At 37.4% G+C, this 20,478-nt stretch overlaps 1 protein-coding gene across 2 annotated transcripts in view; it reads right to left on the minus strand.

The window, feature by feature from the left end:
* Positions 1-20,478, minus strand: part of EVC2 (EvC ciliary complex subunit 2) — a 427,809-nt gene that overhangs the window by 126,192 nt on the left and 281,139 nt on the right. Inside the window, exons 14-16 of one of the 2 annotated variants that reach the window (XM_053704148.1) lie at positions 18,635-19,095; positions 10,042-10,246; positions 4,288-4,404 (exon numbers count right to left, since the gene is read on the minus strand). In XM_053704148.1, the coding sequence (XP_053560123.1) occupies positions 4,288-4,404; positions 10,042-10,246; positions 18,635-19,095 (783 nt within the window). The remainder of the gene's footprint in view (positions 1-4,287; positions 4,405-10,041; positions 10,247-18,634; positions 19,096-20,478) is intronic. The other variant, XM_053704149.1, reaches the window with a different exon arrangement.

Here is a 20,478-nt window from a genome sequence, read left to right on the forward strand (position 1 = left end):
AAGTTAGCATGAATGTCTATGCCCATTTGTCATCTTACCCCAAATTGTTCAAAAAAAGTGTTTTCAATAACAATGGTATACCTGTGCTCTATGGGTGTATGCATGCCGCCATATTGTGACGTGCGTTACACACAGGTACACCAGTCACATGACACGCACGCATAGTGTTCTATTATGTATTTGCTGCTTACTTAGAAGGAATCACATCTGCAGCACACGCTCACTGCTGTGATGCATACAACAGCAGCACATGTGATTCTTGCAGAGCGTGTGCTGCAGTGTTTGTGGAGATAATGTTTAAAATGTGACAACACAGCAATACATAAGTTAGTAAATGCACGGCGTCATGTGTAGCACTATACAAAACATATCTATATTAAAGCTATTTATACCGGTGTGTATTTAGTACCATGGGAAATAACATATAGCATGATGCTACAGCGATTCTATATATTGTAACGTGATAAGGATTGTGAAAGCCAGAACTGTAAATCAGGGAGGAGGGGAGCGGACTGTCTCATGCGAGAAAAGGCCACACAGGGATTAATTACACCGGATCCTACTGCCCTGTATATCTGTACACACTGGATTAAGCCTGGTGACCCTGGTGTAAATGTTAGCCAGGAGCTCACTGCAATGTACAAGTCCCCATTCAGTGCCCGAGATCACCTTGACTCCCAGGATTCGCGCACACATACGTCCGGCGGTGACATGATGATGGCTGGTGTAGTCTGAAGGGGAGCAAACGATACGAACAAGACAGGACAGAGAGATCACACAGAGCAGTTGTAATCGGCTAAGCTGACGGTGCCTGAAAGGCCGGAGCCGGGACAAGGTTGAAAAGGAAGTTGTGAACCACGCCTCTTGGTCAACAAAATTAATGTCACTCCACACACTAATGTCACTCCACAAGCCGGCAGTGACAGACTAGACTGCCTTTTGTTAGCGGGCTTGTGTAGTGACATTAGTGTATGGAGTGACATTCTCTTCAACCTTGTCCCGGCTCCGGCCTTTCAGGCACCGTCAGCCTTTCAGGCACCGTCAGCTTAGCCGATTACAACTGCTCTGTGTGATCTCTCTGTCCTGTCTTGTTCGTATTGTTTGCTCCCCTTCAGACTACACCAGCCATCATCATGTCACTGCCTGACGTATGTGTGCGCGAATCCTGGGAGTCAAGGTGATCTTGGGCACTGAATGGGGACTTGTACATTGCAGTGAGCTCCTGGCTAACATTTACACCAGGGTCACCAGGCTTAATCCAGTGTGTACAGATATACAGGGCAGTAGGATCCAGTGTAATTAATCTCTGTGTGGCCTTTTCTCGCATGAGACAGTCCGCTCCCCTCCCCCCTGATTTACAGTTCTGGCTTTCACAATCCTTATCACGTTACAATATATAGAATCGCTGTAGCATCATGCTATATGTTATTTCCCATGGTACTAAATACACACCGGTATAAATAGCTTTAATATAGATATGTTTTGTATAGTGCTACACATGACGCCATGCATTTACTAACTTATGTATTGCTGTGTTGTCACATTTTAAACATTATCTCCACAAACACTGCAGCACACGCTCTGCAAGAATCGCATGTGCTGCTGTTGTATGCATCACAGCAGTGAGCGTGTGCTGCAGATGTGATTCCTTCTAAGTAAGCAGCAAATACATAATAGAACACTATGCGTGCGTGTCATGTGACTGGTGTACCTGTGTGTAACGCACGTCACAATATGGCGGCATGCATACACCCATAGAGCACAGGTATACCATTGTTATTGAAAACACTTTTTTTTAACAATTTGGGGTAAGATGACAAATGGGCATAGACATTCATGCTAACTTGATTTTGATTGATTAGAAGGAGCAAGATTTAAGGATTTTAAGCATGTGTTTAGTGTCCCTTTAAAGGTTGCTGTGGTTTAAATCCAGAGAGTGCAATTATTGGATCATATATATATATATATAGACACATACACACACACACACATATATATATAATCTGGACAAGGATAAGCACTCACTGGATTTAAACACAACAAATTGTTTATTCGGCAGTGACGTTTCGGGGCATTCACCCCTTCCTCAGCCCCGAAACGTCACTGCCGAATAAACAATTTGTTGTGTTTAAATCCAGTGAGTGCTTATCCTTGTCCAGATTGAATATTTTGTTAAGCACCCTGGTCTGTGTTTGGGTTGGCAAGTGAGAGTGCACTGATTTGGAGCCTATATATATATATATATATATATATATATATATATATATATATATATATATATATATATATATATATATATATATATATATATATATATATATATATATATATATATACACACACACACACACACACACATACACACACACACTCGTGCATTCTCCTAGTATTTTATTGCTGGACCGTAATAGGAGGGATCAGACTAATGTACTGTGAGAAGCATTACTTGGCTACAAATAGCTGCGCCCAGGTGGTAAATCGCCATAGAACAAGCTAACAAGTTTACTAGAAACAGGAATTTAATGAACCATTCTTAAAAATAATATTAATAACTGTATGAAGGTTAACATAAAATACCAGTAACACGAAGATACTTTATTATATACAGACTAATAAAGTGTTTAATAGCCTATCAGAGCTATATTTATTTTTTATGCTATTAAATTTAGGGATTTATAAAAAGTATATACTGCTGAAAGCAACCCAGTAGTTTATTTAGCCTGTTCCTTTAAATTTGTATAATCTTCAGTAGGGTTGCACGATTAATCGCATATACGATTTAAAATCGCAATTAATCACTGCAGTTTAAAAACCGCAATAGTACGCAATTTATAACCCCGCCCACTATGATGTCACCTATGACGTACAGGAGTGCTCTGCGGCGGCCACATGCGGGTAAGGGAGTTGGCAGTGACTTACCAGTGCTGTACTAGCACATGGTGACTGACTGAGATCAGGCTGAGGGGGGGCCGAAGGGGCAGCCGTGTCGGATCTAGCTGGAGGGATAGCCGGCCATGCTAGCAGCGTTTTCTTGTCCGGTGCAGCAGCAAGCACAGCGGCTCCCTTCCACCATGAATAGAAAGCTGTCCAGCATGATGCACGGTCTGCACGCCCAAATACTCCAAAGTATTTGGGAGCGCAGACCGTGCATCCTGCTGGCCAGCTTTCTATTCATGGTGGAAGGGAGCCGCTGTGCTTGCTGCTGCACCGGACAAGAAAACACTGCTAGGGGGGGCGGTGAGTGACTGTGGTAGTGTTGTGTAGTGTTGTGTAGTGGGACTCACTTGGCATAGCTCACCATTGCAAGATAAAGAGCTTGTCTCCTCTGCATTAGAATCATAATGCAAACTATAGAGCTCAGATGGCTGACTTTAAACTATTATTGTTTGCTGTAGAGACATTACTGCAAAGTATAGAGCTTACTCACTTTTTATATAACTGATTAGTACTGTTGATGATTTGTGGGTGCAGTCCTAGGTCCCTCTAATCATTTTACCCCACATATTCTCTATGCAAGGCAGTGCCATTTTTGTTTGTCCATTCTCTTATATGTGACTGCACAAAATAGAATATTACTGCATGCTATGGAGCATGATTACTTGCAATATTTCTACAGGCACAGAGATTGCTCACTCTGGATGTAAGAATATTACTGTATTTTATGAAGCTTGCTTATTTTTTAAAATAATATTAGTGCTGCAAGTTAAATGCATACTCACAGTGTAATAAAATAATACTGTAAGTTCTGAATATATATATACACACATACACACACACATACATATACACACACACACGGTTTGTATTTTTATTCTCCCAGAGTGTATTGGACATTGAGAAACATGTACATTAAGATTCTGTAGTCTTAAATAAAATAATTTATTGAAAAATTAAGGTGTTAGTCATTTATAAGGCAAAAAAAAAAAAAATCACAATTTATTTTTTTTGCCCATATCGCCCAGCCCTAATCTTCAGTATGGATAAATGACACAGACATTTGTGAAATCCTTTAGAGTATTTTCTTACCTCTTCTGAAGTAACGCCACATATATACAACCTTTTTTGTATTTTTTTTATATTTCTTTTTTTCAAAATGTCTTAATCATATATCACACCAAGTCAGGGATATTGATACACTAACAGCACCTTATAGGAAAGTTTTTACATGGCTCACTAGGGCTTATTCTTTACCTGTATGTCTATTTACTAAATGAAAGACAAAATCAGACATTCATGTGACTCAGTAAACCAAAACTGGCTTATGTGGTCATCTCTCATTTTCGTTACCTGCTTAATCATGTCATCTGGCATTTGTGCTTCATAAATCAAAATTTTATCCTCTATGGATTTCATAAAGGGCTCTGTGGGTTTTTCGAGCAGATGATTCTTGGTCTTCACATTTAACTGTTAAAAAGAAAAATTGTATTACATATTATTCTCAGGCGACAATATTCATATTTTTAGCCACGCTGGAAAATATTTATGGATTGAAACACTCAACTATTTATTGTAACATATAAGGCTGTGTAACAAGACACTGTGAGGGAGGAAGAATAAGAAATGCACACTCACTGAGCAATAATATACATAGTAAATCATACTAAGAGGACCAGATGATGACAAAGGAATAACTGACCAGTTATGTAACGAATACTAAGTGAATAGTTCTAGTTTCCCTTTTACCTATTGATATCTATTTATAGTAGCTGTTGCACAGTCTATATAAGCATAAACATATATTTTAACTGGGAAGACACAGTTTCTCATAGACCGCAATGCAAACATTTTTAAACAACTTTACTTCCATTATCAAATTTACTTCATTCTCTTGGTTTTCTTTGTGGAAGGAGCAGCTATGCACTACTAGGAGCTAGCTGAACACAGCAGGTGAGACAATGACAACAGGCATATAGGTGCAGCCACCAGCTAACTCCCAGTAGTGCATTGCTACTCCTAAGCCTACCTAGGAATGATTTTTGCTTTTTAACAAATGTTACCAAGACAATGAAGCAAATTAAATAATAGAAGTAAACTGGAAAGTTGTGTATAAATAGCATGTTCTATCTGAATCATTAAAGATTTATTTCACTTTACTGTCCCTTTAAATAGCATGGATGCTAGAGATATGTATATATTCAACATTTTGCAGATTAAATTTGAAAATTGAAAGTGAACTTCCTGCGTTTTGATTTCCTGTTTACAACCATCATAAAAATAAAGAGAGAGAGAGAAAGAAGAGTAATTATCGGCACCCTCTTAATCCTTACCCATACTAATTATACTAGTAATCGTTTGTACCAGAGGAAATAAATACAAATTAGGATTTATTCTGATTAATTGAAAACCCATAAAAAATAAAAATAAAACTATTAACTATTAAAAAGGCAGCTAACTCCAAGATCTGGTCTATAAATAACTTTAAAAAAATGACATAAACGTGCCCAAACAGTAATATCAATACCACAAATTCACTATGTGTATATCAGAGGTGGCTGGGTCCATTGGGGCAGTGAGGTCAGTTCCTCTCCAAATGGAGAGGTAGTGCAATTTTATTTGATTTTTGTATTATTATTTTGATTGAGCATATCCCAATAGGTATAAAGACAGAATAAGCATCAGCTTTACCATAAGTTGCCATATCATAAAAAAGAAAAAAAAATTCCTAACAGAATAACAAACCTTTGATGAAAAAAAGAAAGTTATTGCCCACAATAATAAATCCAGAGTATGATTTGTAACATAAAGTTCGTCCTTTGAAGGAAATAATGTCTGCAGTAGCTGATACATACAATTACAAGAACTGAGATTTGACTCTCAAATACTGAGTCATCTTTTCAGAAACATAAATATTGTAACATGCCTTTTATAGGAGGTTAGAAGAGTGAAAATATAAGGAAGAGTAGCAACTGCTCTGGTGGTGGGGATTGTTCAGGGTAGGGCTCACTATAGGCGCATGATGCAGCAGAAAGCTGGAGCGGCAGGCACGTGAGGATTTGAGCATCTGTGCAGCTGCACACACTGCTCTCTTCAGTCTTGAGGCTGTGTGACTCGACTCACACTGTATCCATGCAGCCTTGGACATACAGCATCCAGTCTGCTGGTCCCCTTAGTTGATCTTAGGACCACAGCAGAAAGAGCAGGGCTAACTGAAGCTTGTTAGGGTAACAGTGCTTTGTAGAAAGGTGTCAGTGGGAATAATAAGTGAGTGCACACACGTCCCTCCACCATGCAGCATCGTCTAGTCAGGGTGAGAGGGAACTTGTTCCTAGCAAAGAAGTGACATGTGCTTCTGTGGCTGATGTAGTATAGTGTCATGCTGATACTTCACACATTCAGACTCAGATATTACAGCTTCCCATAGTAGTTCTGCTGTTCCAGTCAGTAAACTTATATTTGTCTGCACCTCCATGCTTTCTCTTCAGTCTTTACTTTGCTTTGCTCTTGTTGGCTGCCCTAAATCTCTTTAACCAGTTAACCTCACACCAGAATCATTCAAAAGCATATTAAATTAATCCACAGTGGAGAAATGTTTATATGTATTAACTTTTTAGTACTGCTTAGGTCCAGTTTCACATATTGCAATGTATTTCTTTTTCTTTTTTTAAATGATTAGCCCAGCAGTGGATGATCCACTGCTGGGCTAATAATTAAATAAAAATTAAAAAATAAATTGATTTAGTTGTTTTTTGGGATGTTGGGGTGGAGAGGGAAATTGCATGGGGGGGGGGGCAAGAAAATGTTTGCCCAGGGTCCAGTCAATATTAAAGGGAAGTATACAATAAGGAGGGTGAATGGGACTACTGACTCCCGGGGTAGGGAAGACGTCAGACACAAGTATCTTGTGTATGTGATGACATTGCCTATGTTGAAACCTCTGGTTTGGTTGGGGGAAATGTGTTAAGGTGGAGATGCATTACTGAGTGCATGTATAGATTCCTCCCAATAACATTTTACCTCCAGGGAAAAAGGCAGATTTATTTTGTTTGAGATAGCCATATTCTTCTAAAGTGAATAACTCTTACACTCTATCAATCCCCATATTTTTAGAGGGGGGTAGTCGTAGTTTTACAAAAGTGGGCAAACAGTGACCTGGCACCTTTTAGCCCAATTTGAAGAAGGTGTTTTCTGAGTTTACAAGGTAGTTTGGGGAGATCATTTAGTAAAGCAATATGTGGGGTTAATTAAAAATTGCTTGTGAAAAAGTAATGGAAGGAAATGAAGTTCTATTGCCTGCCATAGAGGGCGTATGCAGCAATATTATTTGTAGAGTCTCCTCTTTCTGCCCTTTCAATGTAAACTTATAATTAAAACATGGGCAGCTGTAGCCCACAGCCCTAGATAATAAAACAGGAGAGTACTACATCTACCAGCATGCAATAGTAGAAGCTGGCCAATCACATCTCAGGTCAGCTACCACTGTAAGTCATTTTCTGTGCCTCCAAATGTGTGCACTGCACTGTGAAATAGAGATTCCTTTTAAGGACAAAAATGCACAGGTTAGTCAAATGTAGTAAAAATGCACTGAAAACATCTGAATAGTTTAGATTATTAAAGCAAATCAAATATAACTTTCCTTTTAATATTTTTATGCTTATCTGAATGCATTTTAACACTTTAGAAATCAGAGTGGACTGCAATGCATTGCAAAATGTTGCAACATTTAGTGGCAGATAAGAAGTTAAAGTAACATGTAAGTTGCTAAACACTTTTCTATAAACATAAGAGGTTTTACTAAAAGAAACTGAAAATAGATGCGCTAAATGTCTGATTTCTGTATTTAAACAATGAAAAACACCAACTTATTTATTACGGTTATGGAAATGGAAGAATAGTATGCCCCACTAACTTAAACCTTCACCATCCAGAACTGGTGTATATCAAGGAGAGATGAGCCCCACAAAATTACTCTATTATTGAAATAATTCCCATTAAAGGGACAGTCTACACCTTGGTTATCCTAAAGTCTGACCTTCTATTAAGCTGCATATAGCCTCCTGCACCTTTTCTGTATCATGCAGCAGGAATGGTATAAAAGTTATTTTAAAATATATGTAGTTTCTGGCTACATTTAAATGGCTTCCAAGCTCCACCTACTGATGAAATCACATCCTGGGCTGCATATGGCATCCAATCTTAAAAGGCTCACTAGTTGGATTCAAAAGACTATCAATGCTATTCAGCAGAGTTCCTAGATGTAGCCCAGGCCATGGTGTCATCAGTGTGCGGAGCTTGGGAGCCATTTCAAAGTGGCCAGAAACAATATTTATTTTAAAATAACATTTTTACTGTTCCTTCTGCTTGATATAGGAAGGGGTGCAGGAGGCTTTTTTGCAGTTTAATCTAAGGTAAGACTTTAGGATGACTAAGGTGTAGACTGTCCCTTTAAGAGATATAACACCCAGTGAAAATAACCCCAGAAAAAGTAATCAAAAATAAAGCTGGAATTAAAATCGATAAACAGAGAGGTCCCAGATATGGAAACTATAGAGTAGCTCACACTTGACGTGCATTTCGCTGAGGATAGCATTATCAAAGCCTGAGTAACTGGCTCTGCACGAACTTCAGCTGGTTAGGAGCTATTGGAAGAAAATGAGTTGTATGGGGAAGGAATAATACAGTAGTAACTCATAGCTCATAACAGGAAATCAAAACACAGGCAAGTTCACTCTCAATTTCAATAAGGTTACCTGCAAAAATTTCAATACATATATAAAGCAAAAATGCTATATAAATCTTTTTTGTTCCTAATATTGCACCTTTTTTTTACTACAGTTTCCCTTTAGTATGTTGCAGTATATTGATTGCTTATATTAGTGCAGGAGCTCATTTGCATCTGGCCTTTAATTTGTTACAGCAGAGAAGACCATGTAGACATTCGCAATATGACATTTAAGGGGAATATCACAAATCTGCTCTGGGTTTGCAAAATTATTTCTGATTCATTTCTTAACTGCAGATATATATTAAGCATATATAAAAATCAGGCATTTGTTTAGGCTTTCACTGAAACACACAAATGCTGGCAACTGGAGCCTAAATTCCAAATGTCAGCCAATTGTCTTGCTACATTTAAAAGTTATAACCATTTTAACAAACTGCATACCAAACTCCTGCTGCGCCATTGTGCATTTATAATGATCAGTCTTAATCATTATGCTGTGTTATTCTACTTAGCTGTTACCTCACAAACTAATGCACATTGGTACACAGATTTATTTAATATATGATTGACAATTCATAAGGGGGACCATGTAATTTGCATAATACTCGGTGGGGGTCTGATTATCAAAAACATATCCACATGGGCAGAAATAATCAGATTATTTTACTAAGCGCTATTGTAAAGCAGTGATGGGCAACACATGGGGACTGTAGATCAATAGAAGCCTTAAGGACATAGTTCAGTTTTTTTTTCACCCCCTCACCTTTTGTCTGGCATGTTTCACATGTATAAGTGCCTACACCCTGAAGATAACCTTACATAACACTAATAAGCTTCAGATGGTAACTAATGGGAAGGTCCCTCTTGCCATTTATAGTTTGTGTAATGGTCTCTCTGTAAACATGACTTTATTAATCATACACCTATATAGTGCTGTGAAAAGTGTTGTCACTTCATACACAAATGATAATAACTGATAAAGGTCTAAGCCCTACCACCTAGCTGTTTTTGCAATAATGACTTATGTTCTCTGTTTAACTTTCTCCATGTTTTCTCCTCCTTTTCTCTCCTTTCCTCTTATGCTTTTCTATATATTTTTCTCTCCTTTCTCTTTGCTTCTCTCCTTTATTTTTCCTCATATTCTTTTTTCCCTTTTCTCCAGCTTTCACTCTCATTTACCATGTTTCTACCATCTATTCTCCATCTTCTCTCCTTTCTCTACCTCCCCCTTTCTCCATTTTCTTTCATTCTCCTTCCTTATTTTCTCTCCTTCTCTTCCTGTCCTACAAAAAGTGGTGAAACTAATAATGTATTGAGATAGGAGTTGGATCTCACTAAGGTCTATTTAAGCTAAATGGCTGAGACAGTATGGAATCTACCTGCTTCTCAGATTCAGGAACGTTGTGATCCAATTTTAGAAGCTCTTCCTTTCTCCATTCAGTCAGGTAAGTTTGAAGCAACTTTCTTCCTTGTATTTTAGGGAGAGCCAACGTAATGTCCATCTGAGAAAAACCACACATGAACGATTGTCTTATTTTCTGTATATCTTCTTCAGACAAAGAAAGAGGTAGCAGAATAATTTTCCTGTTTAAAAAATAAAATTATTCCGTTAATATGTTATAAAAGTAGTTCTGTTTTTAAACAAATAAACAACAAATGTATTACAAGAGGCCAAGTTGAACATTTTCTTTTACTTTGTATACATCAACATTCACATATAGTAATAATTAAAGGGCTATGAAACCCAATTTTTTTCTTTCATGATTCAGACAGAGCATGCAATTTTATGCATCTTTCTAATTTACTCCTATTATCAATTTTTATTTGTTCTCTTGGTGTCTATATTTGAAAAAACAGGGATGTAAGCTTAGGAGCTGACCCATTCCTGCTTTTCAAATAAAGATACAAAGAGAACGAAGAAAAAACATAATTTATGTAAGAACTTACCTGATAAATTCATTTCTTTCATATTAGCAAGAGTCCATGAGCTAGTGACGTATGGGATATACATTCCTACCAGGAGGAGCAAAGTTTCCCAAAGCTCAAGATGCCTACGAATACACCCCTTACCACACCACAATTCAGTTTAACGAATAGACAAGAAGTGGGGTGATAAAAAAGGAGCGAAAGCATCAAAATAAAGAATTGGAATAATTGTGCTTTATGCAAAAAAATCATAACCACCACAAAAAGGGTGGGCCTCATGGACTCTTGCTAATATGAAAGAAATGAATTTATCAGGTAAGTTCTTACATAAATTATGTTTTCTTTCATGTAATTAGCAAGAGTCCATGAGCTAGTGACTTTTGGGATAATAAATACCCAAGATGTGGAACTTCCACGCAAGAGTCACTAGAGAGGGAGGGATAAAATAAAGACAGCCAAATCTGCTGAAAAATAATAATCCACAACCCAAAACAAAAGTTTTAATCTCAATAATGAAAAAAACTGAAATTATAAGCAGAAGAATCAAACTGAAACCGCTGCCTGAAGTACTTTTCTACCAAAAACTGCTTCAGAAGAAGAAAACACATCAAAATGGTAGAATTTAGTAAAAGTATGCAAAGAAGACCAAGTTGCTGCATTGCAAATCTGATCAACAGAAGCTTCATTCCTAAACGCCCAGGAAGTAGAAACTGACCTAGTAGAATGAGCCGTAATTCTTTGAAGCAGGGATTTACCCGACTCTACATAAGCATGATGAATCAAAGACTTTAACCAAGACGCCAAAGAAATGGCGGAGGCCTTTTGACCTTTTCTGGACCCAGAAAAGATAACAAATAGACTAGAAGTCTTTCTAAAATCTTTAGTAGCTTCAACATAATATTTCCAAGCTCTTACTACATCCAAAGAATGTAAAGATCTCTCCTTTGAATTCTTAGGATTAGGACACAATGAAGGAACAACAATTTCTCTACTAATGTTGTTAGAATTCACAAGCTTAGGTAAAAATTTAAATGAAGTCCGCAACACTGCCTTATCCTGATGAAAAATCAGAAAAGGAGATTCACAAGAAAGAGCAGATAACTCAGAAACTCTTCTAGCAGAAGAGATGGCCAAAAGGGACAGAACTTTCCAAGAAAGTAATTTAATGTCCAAAGAATGCATAAGGTTCAAACGGAGGAGCTTGTAAAGCCCTCAGAACCAAATTAAGACTCCAAGGAGGAGAGAATGACTTAATGACAGGTTTGATACGAACCAAAGCCTGTACAAAACAATGAATATCAGGAAGATTAGCAATCTTTCTGTGAAAAAGAACAGAAAGAGCAGAGATTTGTCCTTTCAAGGAACTTGCAGACAAACCCTTATCCAAATCATCCTGAAGAAACTGTAAAATTCTAGGAATTCTAAAAGAATGCCAGGAGAATTTATGAGAAGAACACCAAGAAATGTAAGTCTTCCAGACTCGATAATAAATCTTCCTAGACACAGATTTACGAGCCTGTAACATAGTATTAATTACTGAGTCAGAGAAACCTCTATGACTAAGAATCAAGCGTTCAATTTCCATACCTTCAAATTTAATGATTTGAGATCCTGATGGAAAAAAGGGCCTTGAGATAGAAGGTCTGGTCTTAACGGAAGAGTCCAAGGTTGGCAAGTGGCCATCCGAATGAGATCCGCATACAAAAACCTGTGAGGCCATGCTGGAGCCACCAGCAGTACAAACGAACGTTCCATTAGAATTTTGGAAATCACTTTTGGAAGAAGAACTAGAGGCGGAAAGATATAGGAAGGATGATAATTCCAAGGAAGCGACAACGCGTCCACTGCCTCCGCCTGAGGATCCCTGGATCTGGACAGATACCTGGGAAGTTTTTTGTTTAGATGAGAGGCCATCAGATCTATTTCTGGAAGTCCCCAGATTTGAACAATCTGAAGAAATACCTCTGGGTGAAGGGACCATTCGCCCGGATGTAACGTCTGGCGACTGAGATAATCTGCTTCCCAATTGTCTACACCTGGGATGTCTACACCGAATGTGAAGACTGAGCAAGTACCAAGATATTGTCCAAATAAGGAAATACCGCAATACCCTGTTCTCTGATTACAGAGAGAAGGGCACCGAGAACCTTTGAAAAGATCCTTGAAGCTGTTGCTAGGCCAAACGGAAAGGCCACAAACTGGTAATGCTTGTCTAAAAAAGAGAATCTCAGAAACTGAAAGTGATCTGGATGAATCGGAATATGAAGATATGCATCCTGTAAATCTATTGTGGACATATAATGCCCTTGCTGAACAAAAGGCAGAATAGTCCTTATAGTTACCATTTTGAATGTCAGTATCCTTACATAAAGATTCAATATCTTTAAATCCAGAACTGGTCTGAAGGAATTCTCCTTCTTTGGTACAATGAATAGATTTGAGTAAAACCCCCGACCCTGTTCCAGAACTGGAACTGGCACAATTACTCCAGCCAACTCTAGATCTGAAACACATTTCAGAAACGCCTGAGCCTTCACTGGGTTTATTGGAATGTGAGAGAGAAAAAATCTCTTCGCAGGCGGCCTTACCTTGAAACCTATTCTGTACCCTTGTGAAACAATGTTCTGAATCCAAAGACTGTGAATCGAATTGATCCAAATGTCTTTGAAAAATCGTAACCTGCCCCCTACCAGCTGTGCTGGAATGAGGGCCGCACCTTCATGTGGACTTGGGAGCTGGTTTTGACTTTCTAAAAGGCTTGGATTTATTCCAGATTGGAGAAGGTTTCCAAACAGAAACCGTTCCTTTAGGGGAAGGGTCAGGCTTCTGTTCCTTATTCTGACGAAAGGAACGAAAACAATTAGCAGCCCTATATTTACCTTTAGATTTTTTGTCCTGAGGCAAAAAAGTTCCTTTCCCCCCAGTAACAGTTGAAATAATAGAATCCAACTGGGAACCAAATAATTTATTACCTTGGAAAGAAAGAGAAAGCAAAGTTGACTTAGAAGACATATCTGCATTCCAAGTTTTAAGCCATAAAGCTCTTCTAGCTAAAATAGCTAAAGACATATACCTGACATCAACTCTAATGATATCAAAGATGGCATCACAAATAAAGTTATTAGCATGTTGAAGAAGTTTAACAATGCTATGAGTATTATGGTCTGATACTTGTTGTGCTAAAGCCTCCAACCAAAAAGTGGAAGCGGCAGCAACATCAGCCAAAGAAATAGCAGGCCTAAGAAGATTACCTGAACATAAATAAGCTTTCCTTAGAAAGGATTCAATCTTCCTGTCTAAAGGATCCTTAAAGGAAGTACTATCTGCCGTAGGAATAGTAGTACGTTTAGCAAGAGTAGAGATAGCCCCATCAACTTTAGGGATTTTGTCCCAAAACTCTAATCTGTCAGATGGAACAGGATACAATTTCTTAAACCTTTGAGAAGGAGTAAATGAAGTACCCATATTATTCCATTCCCTAGAAATTACTTCAGAAATAGCATCAGGGACAGGAAAAACTTCTGGAATAACCATAGGAGGTTTAAAAACCGAATTTAAACGCTTAGTAGATTTAGTATCAAGAGGACTAGATTCCTCCATCTCTAAAGCAATTAAAACTTCTTTAAGTAAAGAGCGAATAAATTCCATTTTAAATAAATATGAAAATTTATCAGTGTCAATACCTGAGATAGAATCTTCTGACCCAGAAAAATCCTCATCAGAAACAGACAAATCAGAATGATGACGGTCATTTAAAATTTCATCTGAAAAATTAGAAGTTTTAAAAGACCTTTTACGTTTACTGGAAGGAGGAATAACAGACATAGCCTTCCTAATAGATTTAGAAACAAATTATTTTATATTAACAGGAACATCCTGAGTATTAGATGTTGAGGGAACAGCAACAGGTAATGGTATATTACTAATGGAAATACTATCTGCATTAGCAAGCTTATCATGACATTCATCACAAACTACAGCCGGAGGAACAGTTACCACAAGTTTACAACAAATGCACTTAACTTTGGTAGAACCAGCATCAGGCAGCGTCTTTCCAGAAGTAGATTCTGATCCAGGGACAAACTGAGACATCTTGCAATATGCAATAGAAAAAACAACATATAAAGCAAAATTATCAAATTCCTTAAATGACAGTTTCAGGAATGGGAAAAAATGCCAATGAACAAGCCTCTAGCAACCAGAAGCAATGAAAAACGAGACTGAAATAATGTGAAAAAATGGTGGAGACAAGAATGACGCCCACATTTTTTAGCGCCAAAAAAGACGCCCACATTATTGGCGCCTTAAATTTTTTGGCGCCACGAATGACGCCACATCTGGTGACGCCGACATTTTTGGCGCAAAACGTCAAAAAAAATGACGCAATCACGAACAACTTCCAGCGTCAAGTATGACGCCGGAAATTATAAAAAAAAATTTGCGCCAAAAAAGTCAGCGCCAAGAATGACGCAATAAATTGAAGCATTTTCAGCCCCCGCGAGCCTAACAGCCCACAGGGAAAAAGGTCAATTTGAAACAATTTTTAAGGTAAGAAAAAAAATAATTGATTATTCATATGCATTATCCCAAATAATGAAACTGACTGTCTGAAATAAGGAATATTGATCATCCTGAATCAAGGCAAATATAAGTTTAAAGACATATATTTAGAACTTTATATAAAGTGCCCAACCATAGCTTAGAGTGTCACAAAAAATAAGCCTTACTTACCCCAGGACACTCATCTACATATAGTAGATAGCCAAACCAGTACTGAAACGAGAATCAGTAGAGGTAATGGTATATAAGAGTATATCGTCGATCTGAAAAGGGAGGTAAGAGATTAATCTCTACGACCTATAACAGAGAACCTATGAAATAGATCCCGTAGAAGGAGACCATTGAATTCAAATAGGCAATACTCTCTTCACATCCCTCTGACATTCACTGCACTCTGAGAGGAAAACCGGGCTCCAGCCTGCTGCGAAGCGCATATCAACGTAGAATCTAGCACAAACTTACTTCACCACCTCCACGGGAGGCAAAGTTTGTAAAACTGAATTGTGGGTGTGGTGAGGGGTGTATTTATAGGCATTTTGAGGTTTGGGAAACTTTGCCCCTCCTGGTAGGAATGTATATCCCATACGTCACTAGCTCATGGACTCTTGCTAATTACATGAAAGAAATTGATAATACAAGTAAATTAGAATGTTGCTTAAAATTGCATTCTCTATCTGAATAATGAAAGAAAAAAATGGGTTTCATATACCTTTAAGCTAGAAATCATGTACAGAATTTCTTTTAGTCATTTATCAGTGATACAAATTAAGGGCTAGATTAGAAGTGGAGCAATACCTTAACATTAGACAACCAGCTATTACAAGTGGCTGGTTAATGCTGCCGCAAGCTCGCAGTCTTTTGGTTAAAAGGGAAAATATGCCCCCATTGCCCCCAAAATAAAGAGGATTAAGGGTTAAAGTGAGGAGATGTAGGGTGTTAGAAAGAAAAAAAAAACAGCACCTAAGGTGCCTTTACATTGCGGTCAATGGGGGTCTTTGTTTTTACTTTAAATATATGTATATACATACATACACACACACATATACAGCATGAAATCGAGGCTCCCATTTGAGCCTACGGAAGTGAGTTTGCGTTCAAAATGCGTCTGACTTGTAATACCAGCACACATTTACATGCGCTGGTATTACTGAGTGGAACACAAATATCCCACTCGTGAAAGAGCAATATTACGCTACACTTGTAATCTAGGCCTAAATGTTTAAATGCACTAAGATTGGTAATATTTCACCAAACAGCTGCCCTACATTTTATCTCTCCAAAAAATGTCAAGCTGGGCTTGAATTTCCAAAGAGATTATAAAAGATTAAATGGCAGGAACTCAAGGTAAACCCCACACCCATATTACAGCTTTGACTTTATGTGTTTACCTAATCTTCCTTTTATAGACCCGATCTTCCACTCTCAGTCTCACTTTCTCTGCTCTTCACCCAACTAAAACTCCACATTTATCAGTTTACATATACTTTTGTTCCTCAAATTCCTGTCACTATACCCCTAGCTCTCGCTCATATCTGAGTATCAACCATGTTTTTATCCATAATTCAGAAATCTACTGTACAAAATATTAAACCTATCCTTAAACATATATATTTTTAGTAAAGCTCTGCTTCATTTTTCAATGCACAGGTGGCCCTCGGTTTACGCGGGTTCAATTTGCGCCGTTTCAGAATAACAACCTTTTTTTTCAGTCATGGGACTGCTATTGATATGCATTGAAAAGCAATGCACTAATTAAAATAGCCAGTAGGTGGAGCTGTCCGCTTGTGTTTCAGCAAAGTTAAGCAAGTTCAACAGCCTGAAATTGATCTGTGTACACAGATCAGACCAGACCTATCGAGCAACAAGCTCTAGCAGGCACTTCCCTATTATCTTCCTGTCCAGCTGCTTGAGGTGAGGGTGCCTAACTGTTTATTAATCACTGCAGATTGAAATGCATAGAATAGGTGCAGACCCAATATTATCTAACATGCTAACAATGCAGAGACCTGATTGCAGAAAAATGCAAGTAAAAAAACGTTTTTGTTCATTAAACTTAGTTTGATGATGATGCAGTCTGTTGTGTGATTATTTAAATAGGTTATAATGCTGTTTAGCAAATGTTTTTGTTCATTTAACTTAGTTTAATTATATATTCTGTGTTGTGTGATTATTTTATTAGGTTTATAATGCTGTTTAGCATTTAAAGTCTTCATTTCAAAGCTTTAAAAATAATGTATTATGTGTTACTTATGTCAATTTTGAGAGGGGCCTGGCACCTAACTCCCTCACTTCCCATTTACTTACATTATAAACTGGGTTTCAATTTACAACGGTTTCGATTTACAACCATTCCTTCTGGAACCTAACCCCGGCGTAAACTGAGGGCTACCTGTATTTGTGTGTATTAGAGAGATTACAAGGGCATTGTAATTCTGTGTTTTATTTGATCAGTATGAACAGAAAATTTTGCAATGTACACAGTGATTCAAAAGCAGCTAGTTTTCATTTTTTTTAAATGGTTTTTGCTATGATAAATAAACTATGTCTTGTCAACTTTCTTTCCATCAACAAAGCGGTAGGAGCTGCCCTTAGGCCCAGATTTAACAATGAGCGGGCGGATTGTGGTGTACATCTTTGCGGGAAATGTGAAATGTCACACACTGCTCCCTCGTAGTTAATCGCACACCAGCTGGGGCTGTCAATATTTCTAGTTAGAAAAGTCTAGGGGGATTGAGATACGCCACATAAAACAGTTGACGTAATGGGTTAAGAAGCAGCGGTCTGCTGACCACTGCTTCTTAACTCTTGATAGAGCCCTATATACAGAAAGACTGAATTCCATACAAAATGTTGAATTCTGTGAAGTTAAACAACTTTGCAAAGCTACACAGTAATTGATTGATCACTGCAGGAGCTCGTTTATATATAGTTCTAAGATGAGTTTAACATGCTTATACAAAATACATTTTGTAATGTTGAGATGATTCACAATTGAGTTTTTAATTGGCAGTTTGTAGCATGGAAATATAAAAAATGTTATGTTTATATTAATATAAAATATAAAAAAAACGGTCTATACATTTTTCAATTTTTTCTAAATTCTCCAAAAAATTAGCTCCTTGAAGAATATTTATATGGAGATTTATTTGATTAATCCAGTTATAGTGAAAATGTTACAGCATTTTCTTAATGCAACAGTGCTTGTTTATTATTATTCACTAAACACCCCAATGTGGTTAAACACATAGTTAAAATCAGCTCCAGAATAGCAATTCACTTCCACTTCATACTAAAACCAATGGTGATTGGCAGATACGCATGTATACCACTAATGATCGGTTCAGGATTAGCTATGCATTGCTGAACCTAACAGACTTTAAATATGTTTTGGGGCCAAGGACATAATTATATGAGAAAATGCCCTAACGCATTATGGGGTTCGGTTACTGCAATTTAACGTCCCTTTAACAGACAGATAATACATACACAAACAGTTGTTGCTCCCAATGTCTCAAGCTTTTCTGTTCTTTGACACCAAGTTTGAATTCCTCCTCAAGCTTTCGCCAGCTACTCTCCAGAGAAGTTCTTGAGTCCTTCACCTTGTCCGATTCCTCGTGATCTAACTGCTGACCCAGAAGAGCTGTCTCTCTTTTATGTTCTTCTGTCACTTGCTGTAGATGTAACCTGGGAACATTTTGCTTTAGCATTTCCTGCATTACTACAGAGCTCTGAATTTGCCTGAGATCTTCAATAGCTTTCTCTGTCAGGCTGCACTTAAGCCCTTTTAGCTCTTCGACAGTATCATTATCGTGCTTTTCAAACAACTCCTCAAGTTCCTGGCAATGATCAGAAAACAGTTGTTTCCAGCATTCTAAATAATGGTTAACGTCTTTAGTCGTTTTACAGATTTCTTGTACAGCACCCAGGTCCTTTTTTTGCTCTTTCAGCTAAATAGAAAAAATAAATGGCAGCACAATGCGTCAATGTATTGATGTATTAAATTGATATAAAAAATAAAGTTACAATAAATAAATATAAAAAAACTTTTGTAACAATTGTTCTATATTGAAAGTCGTCGCACAAGAGAAACACTAATAAATCCCAGTTACATTGTTTTGTTGTTCATCTAAAATATTCCATTTCAAAATGTCTTTTAATTTACAATAGTATTCTCCAACCTAAGACTAGGGACCACAATTTGACCCTTACATACATTCTGGCTTTCATCTTCAGTAAATTTGAAAGAGTTTGTTAAAGGGACAGGAAACCTTTTCTTTCATGATTTGGATAGAACATACAACTTTCCAATTTACGTCTTCTATCAAATTTGCTTCATTCTCTTGTTATCTTTTGCTGTGGGAACAGCATTACACTACTGACAATTAGCTTAACCATTCTAGTTAGCCAATCACAAGAAACAAATGTGTACAGGAACCAATCAGCAAGTAGCTCCCACTAGTGTAGGATATGTGCGTATTCTTTTTGAGCAAGGGATACCAAGAGAACGAAGCACATTTGAAAAAAAAGTGAATTTAAAAGTGTCTTAAAATGACATGCTCTATTTAAATCATGCAAGTTTAATTTAGACTTTCCTATCCCTTTAATGGTTTTACTCCAGTTTCACTCAGAATGGATGACGCAAGAAGTGACTTAAATTCAGCACATTATTATGTGATATTATGGCACTGGTTTTCAAGTCTCCCCAACAGGACAGGTTTTCAGGATTACCTTGGATGAGAGCAGGTAAAATAGCCATGTTTACTAATCAGCTGATTATTTCACCTGTGCTCCAGTTCAGATATCCTCAAAATGTGGCCTGTTAGGGAGGCCTGAGAACAGGTTTGAAACGCAGTGTATTATAGTGAAGACATGGACTATGATACCATAATACTAAATAAATTTCTATGTTACTTCTATGATCATATTTATTTAATTCTCTTGGTATCCTTTGTTGAAGAGTATGCCTAGTTAGGCTCAGAAGCGTCCCCGATATGGCAGCAGTGTTTGCAACAATGTTATATATAGCTAAGCACTATATGGCAGCAGTGTTCGCAACACTGTAAACAATAATGTTGTAATCAAGTTGGTTATATAGTGCTCATGATACATGCATGTTCTTGACTCTACCTAGGTATGCTCTTCAACAAAGGATACCAAGGAAATTAAATACATTTGATAACAGTAAATTAGAAACCTGTTTAAAATTGCAGGATGTATCTAAATTATGAAAGTTTCTTTTAACATTTTAATTTTAACATCTCACGCAATTTTTGTGCACTTGGAAACCATAATGAAGTATTTAAACCATCAACAAAAAGGAAGGTGAAAGC

Source organism: Bombina bombina, chromosome 2, assembly GCF_027579735.1.
Source record: "Bombina bombina isolate aBomBom1 chromosome 2, aBomBom1.pri, whole genome shotgun sequence".
Lineage (NCBI taxonomy): Eukaryota > Metazoa > Chordata > Amphibia > Anura > Bombinatoridae > Bombina > Bombina bombina.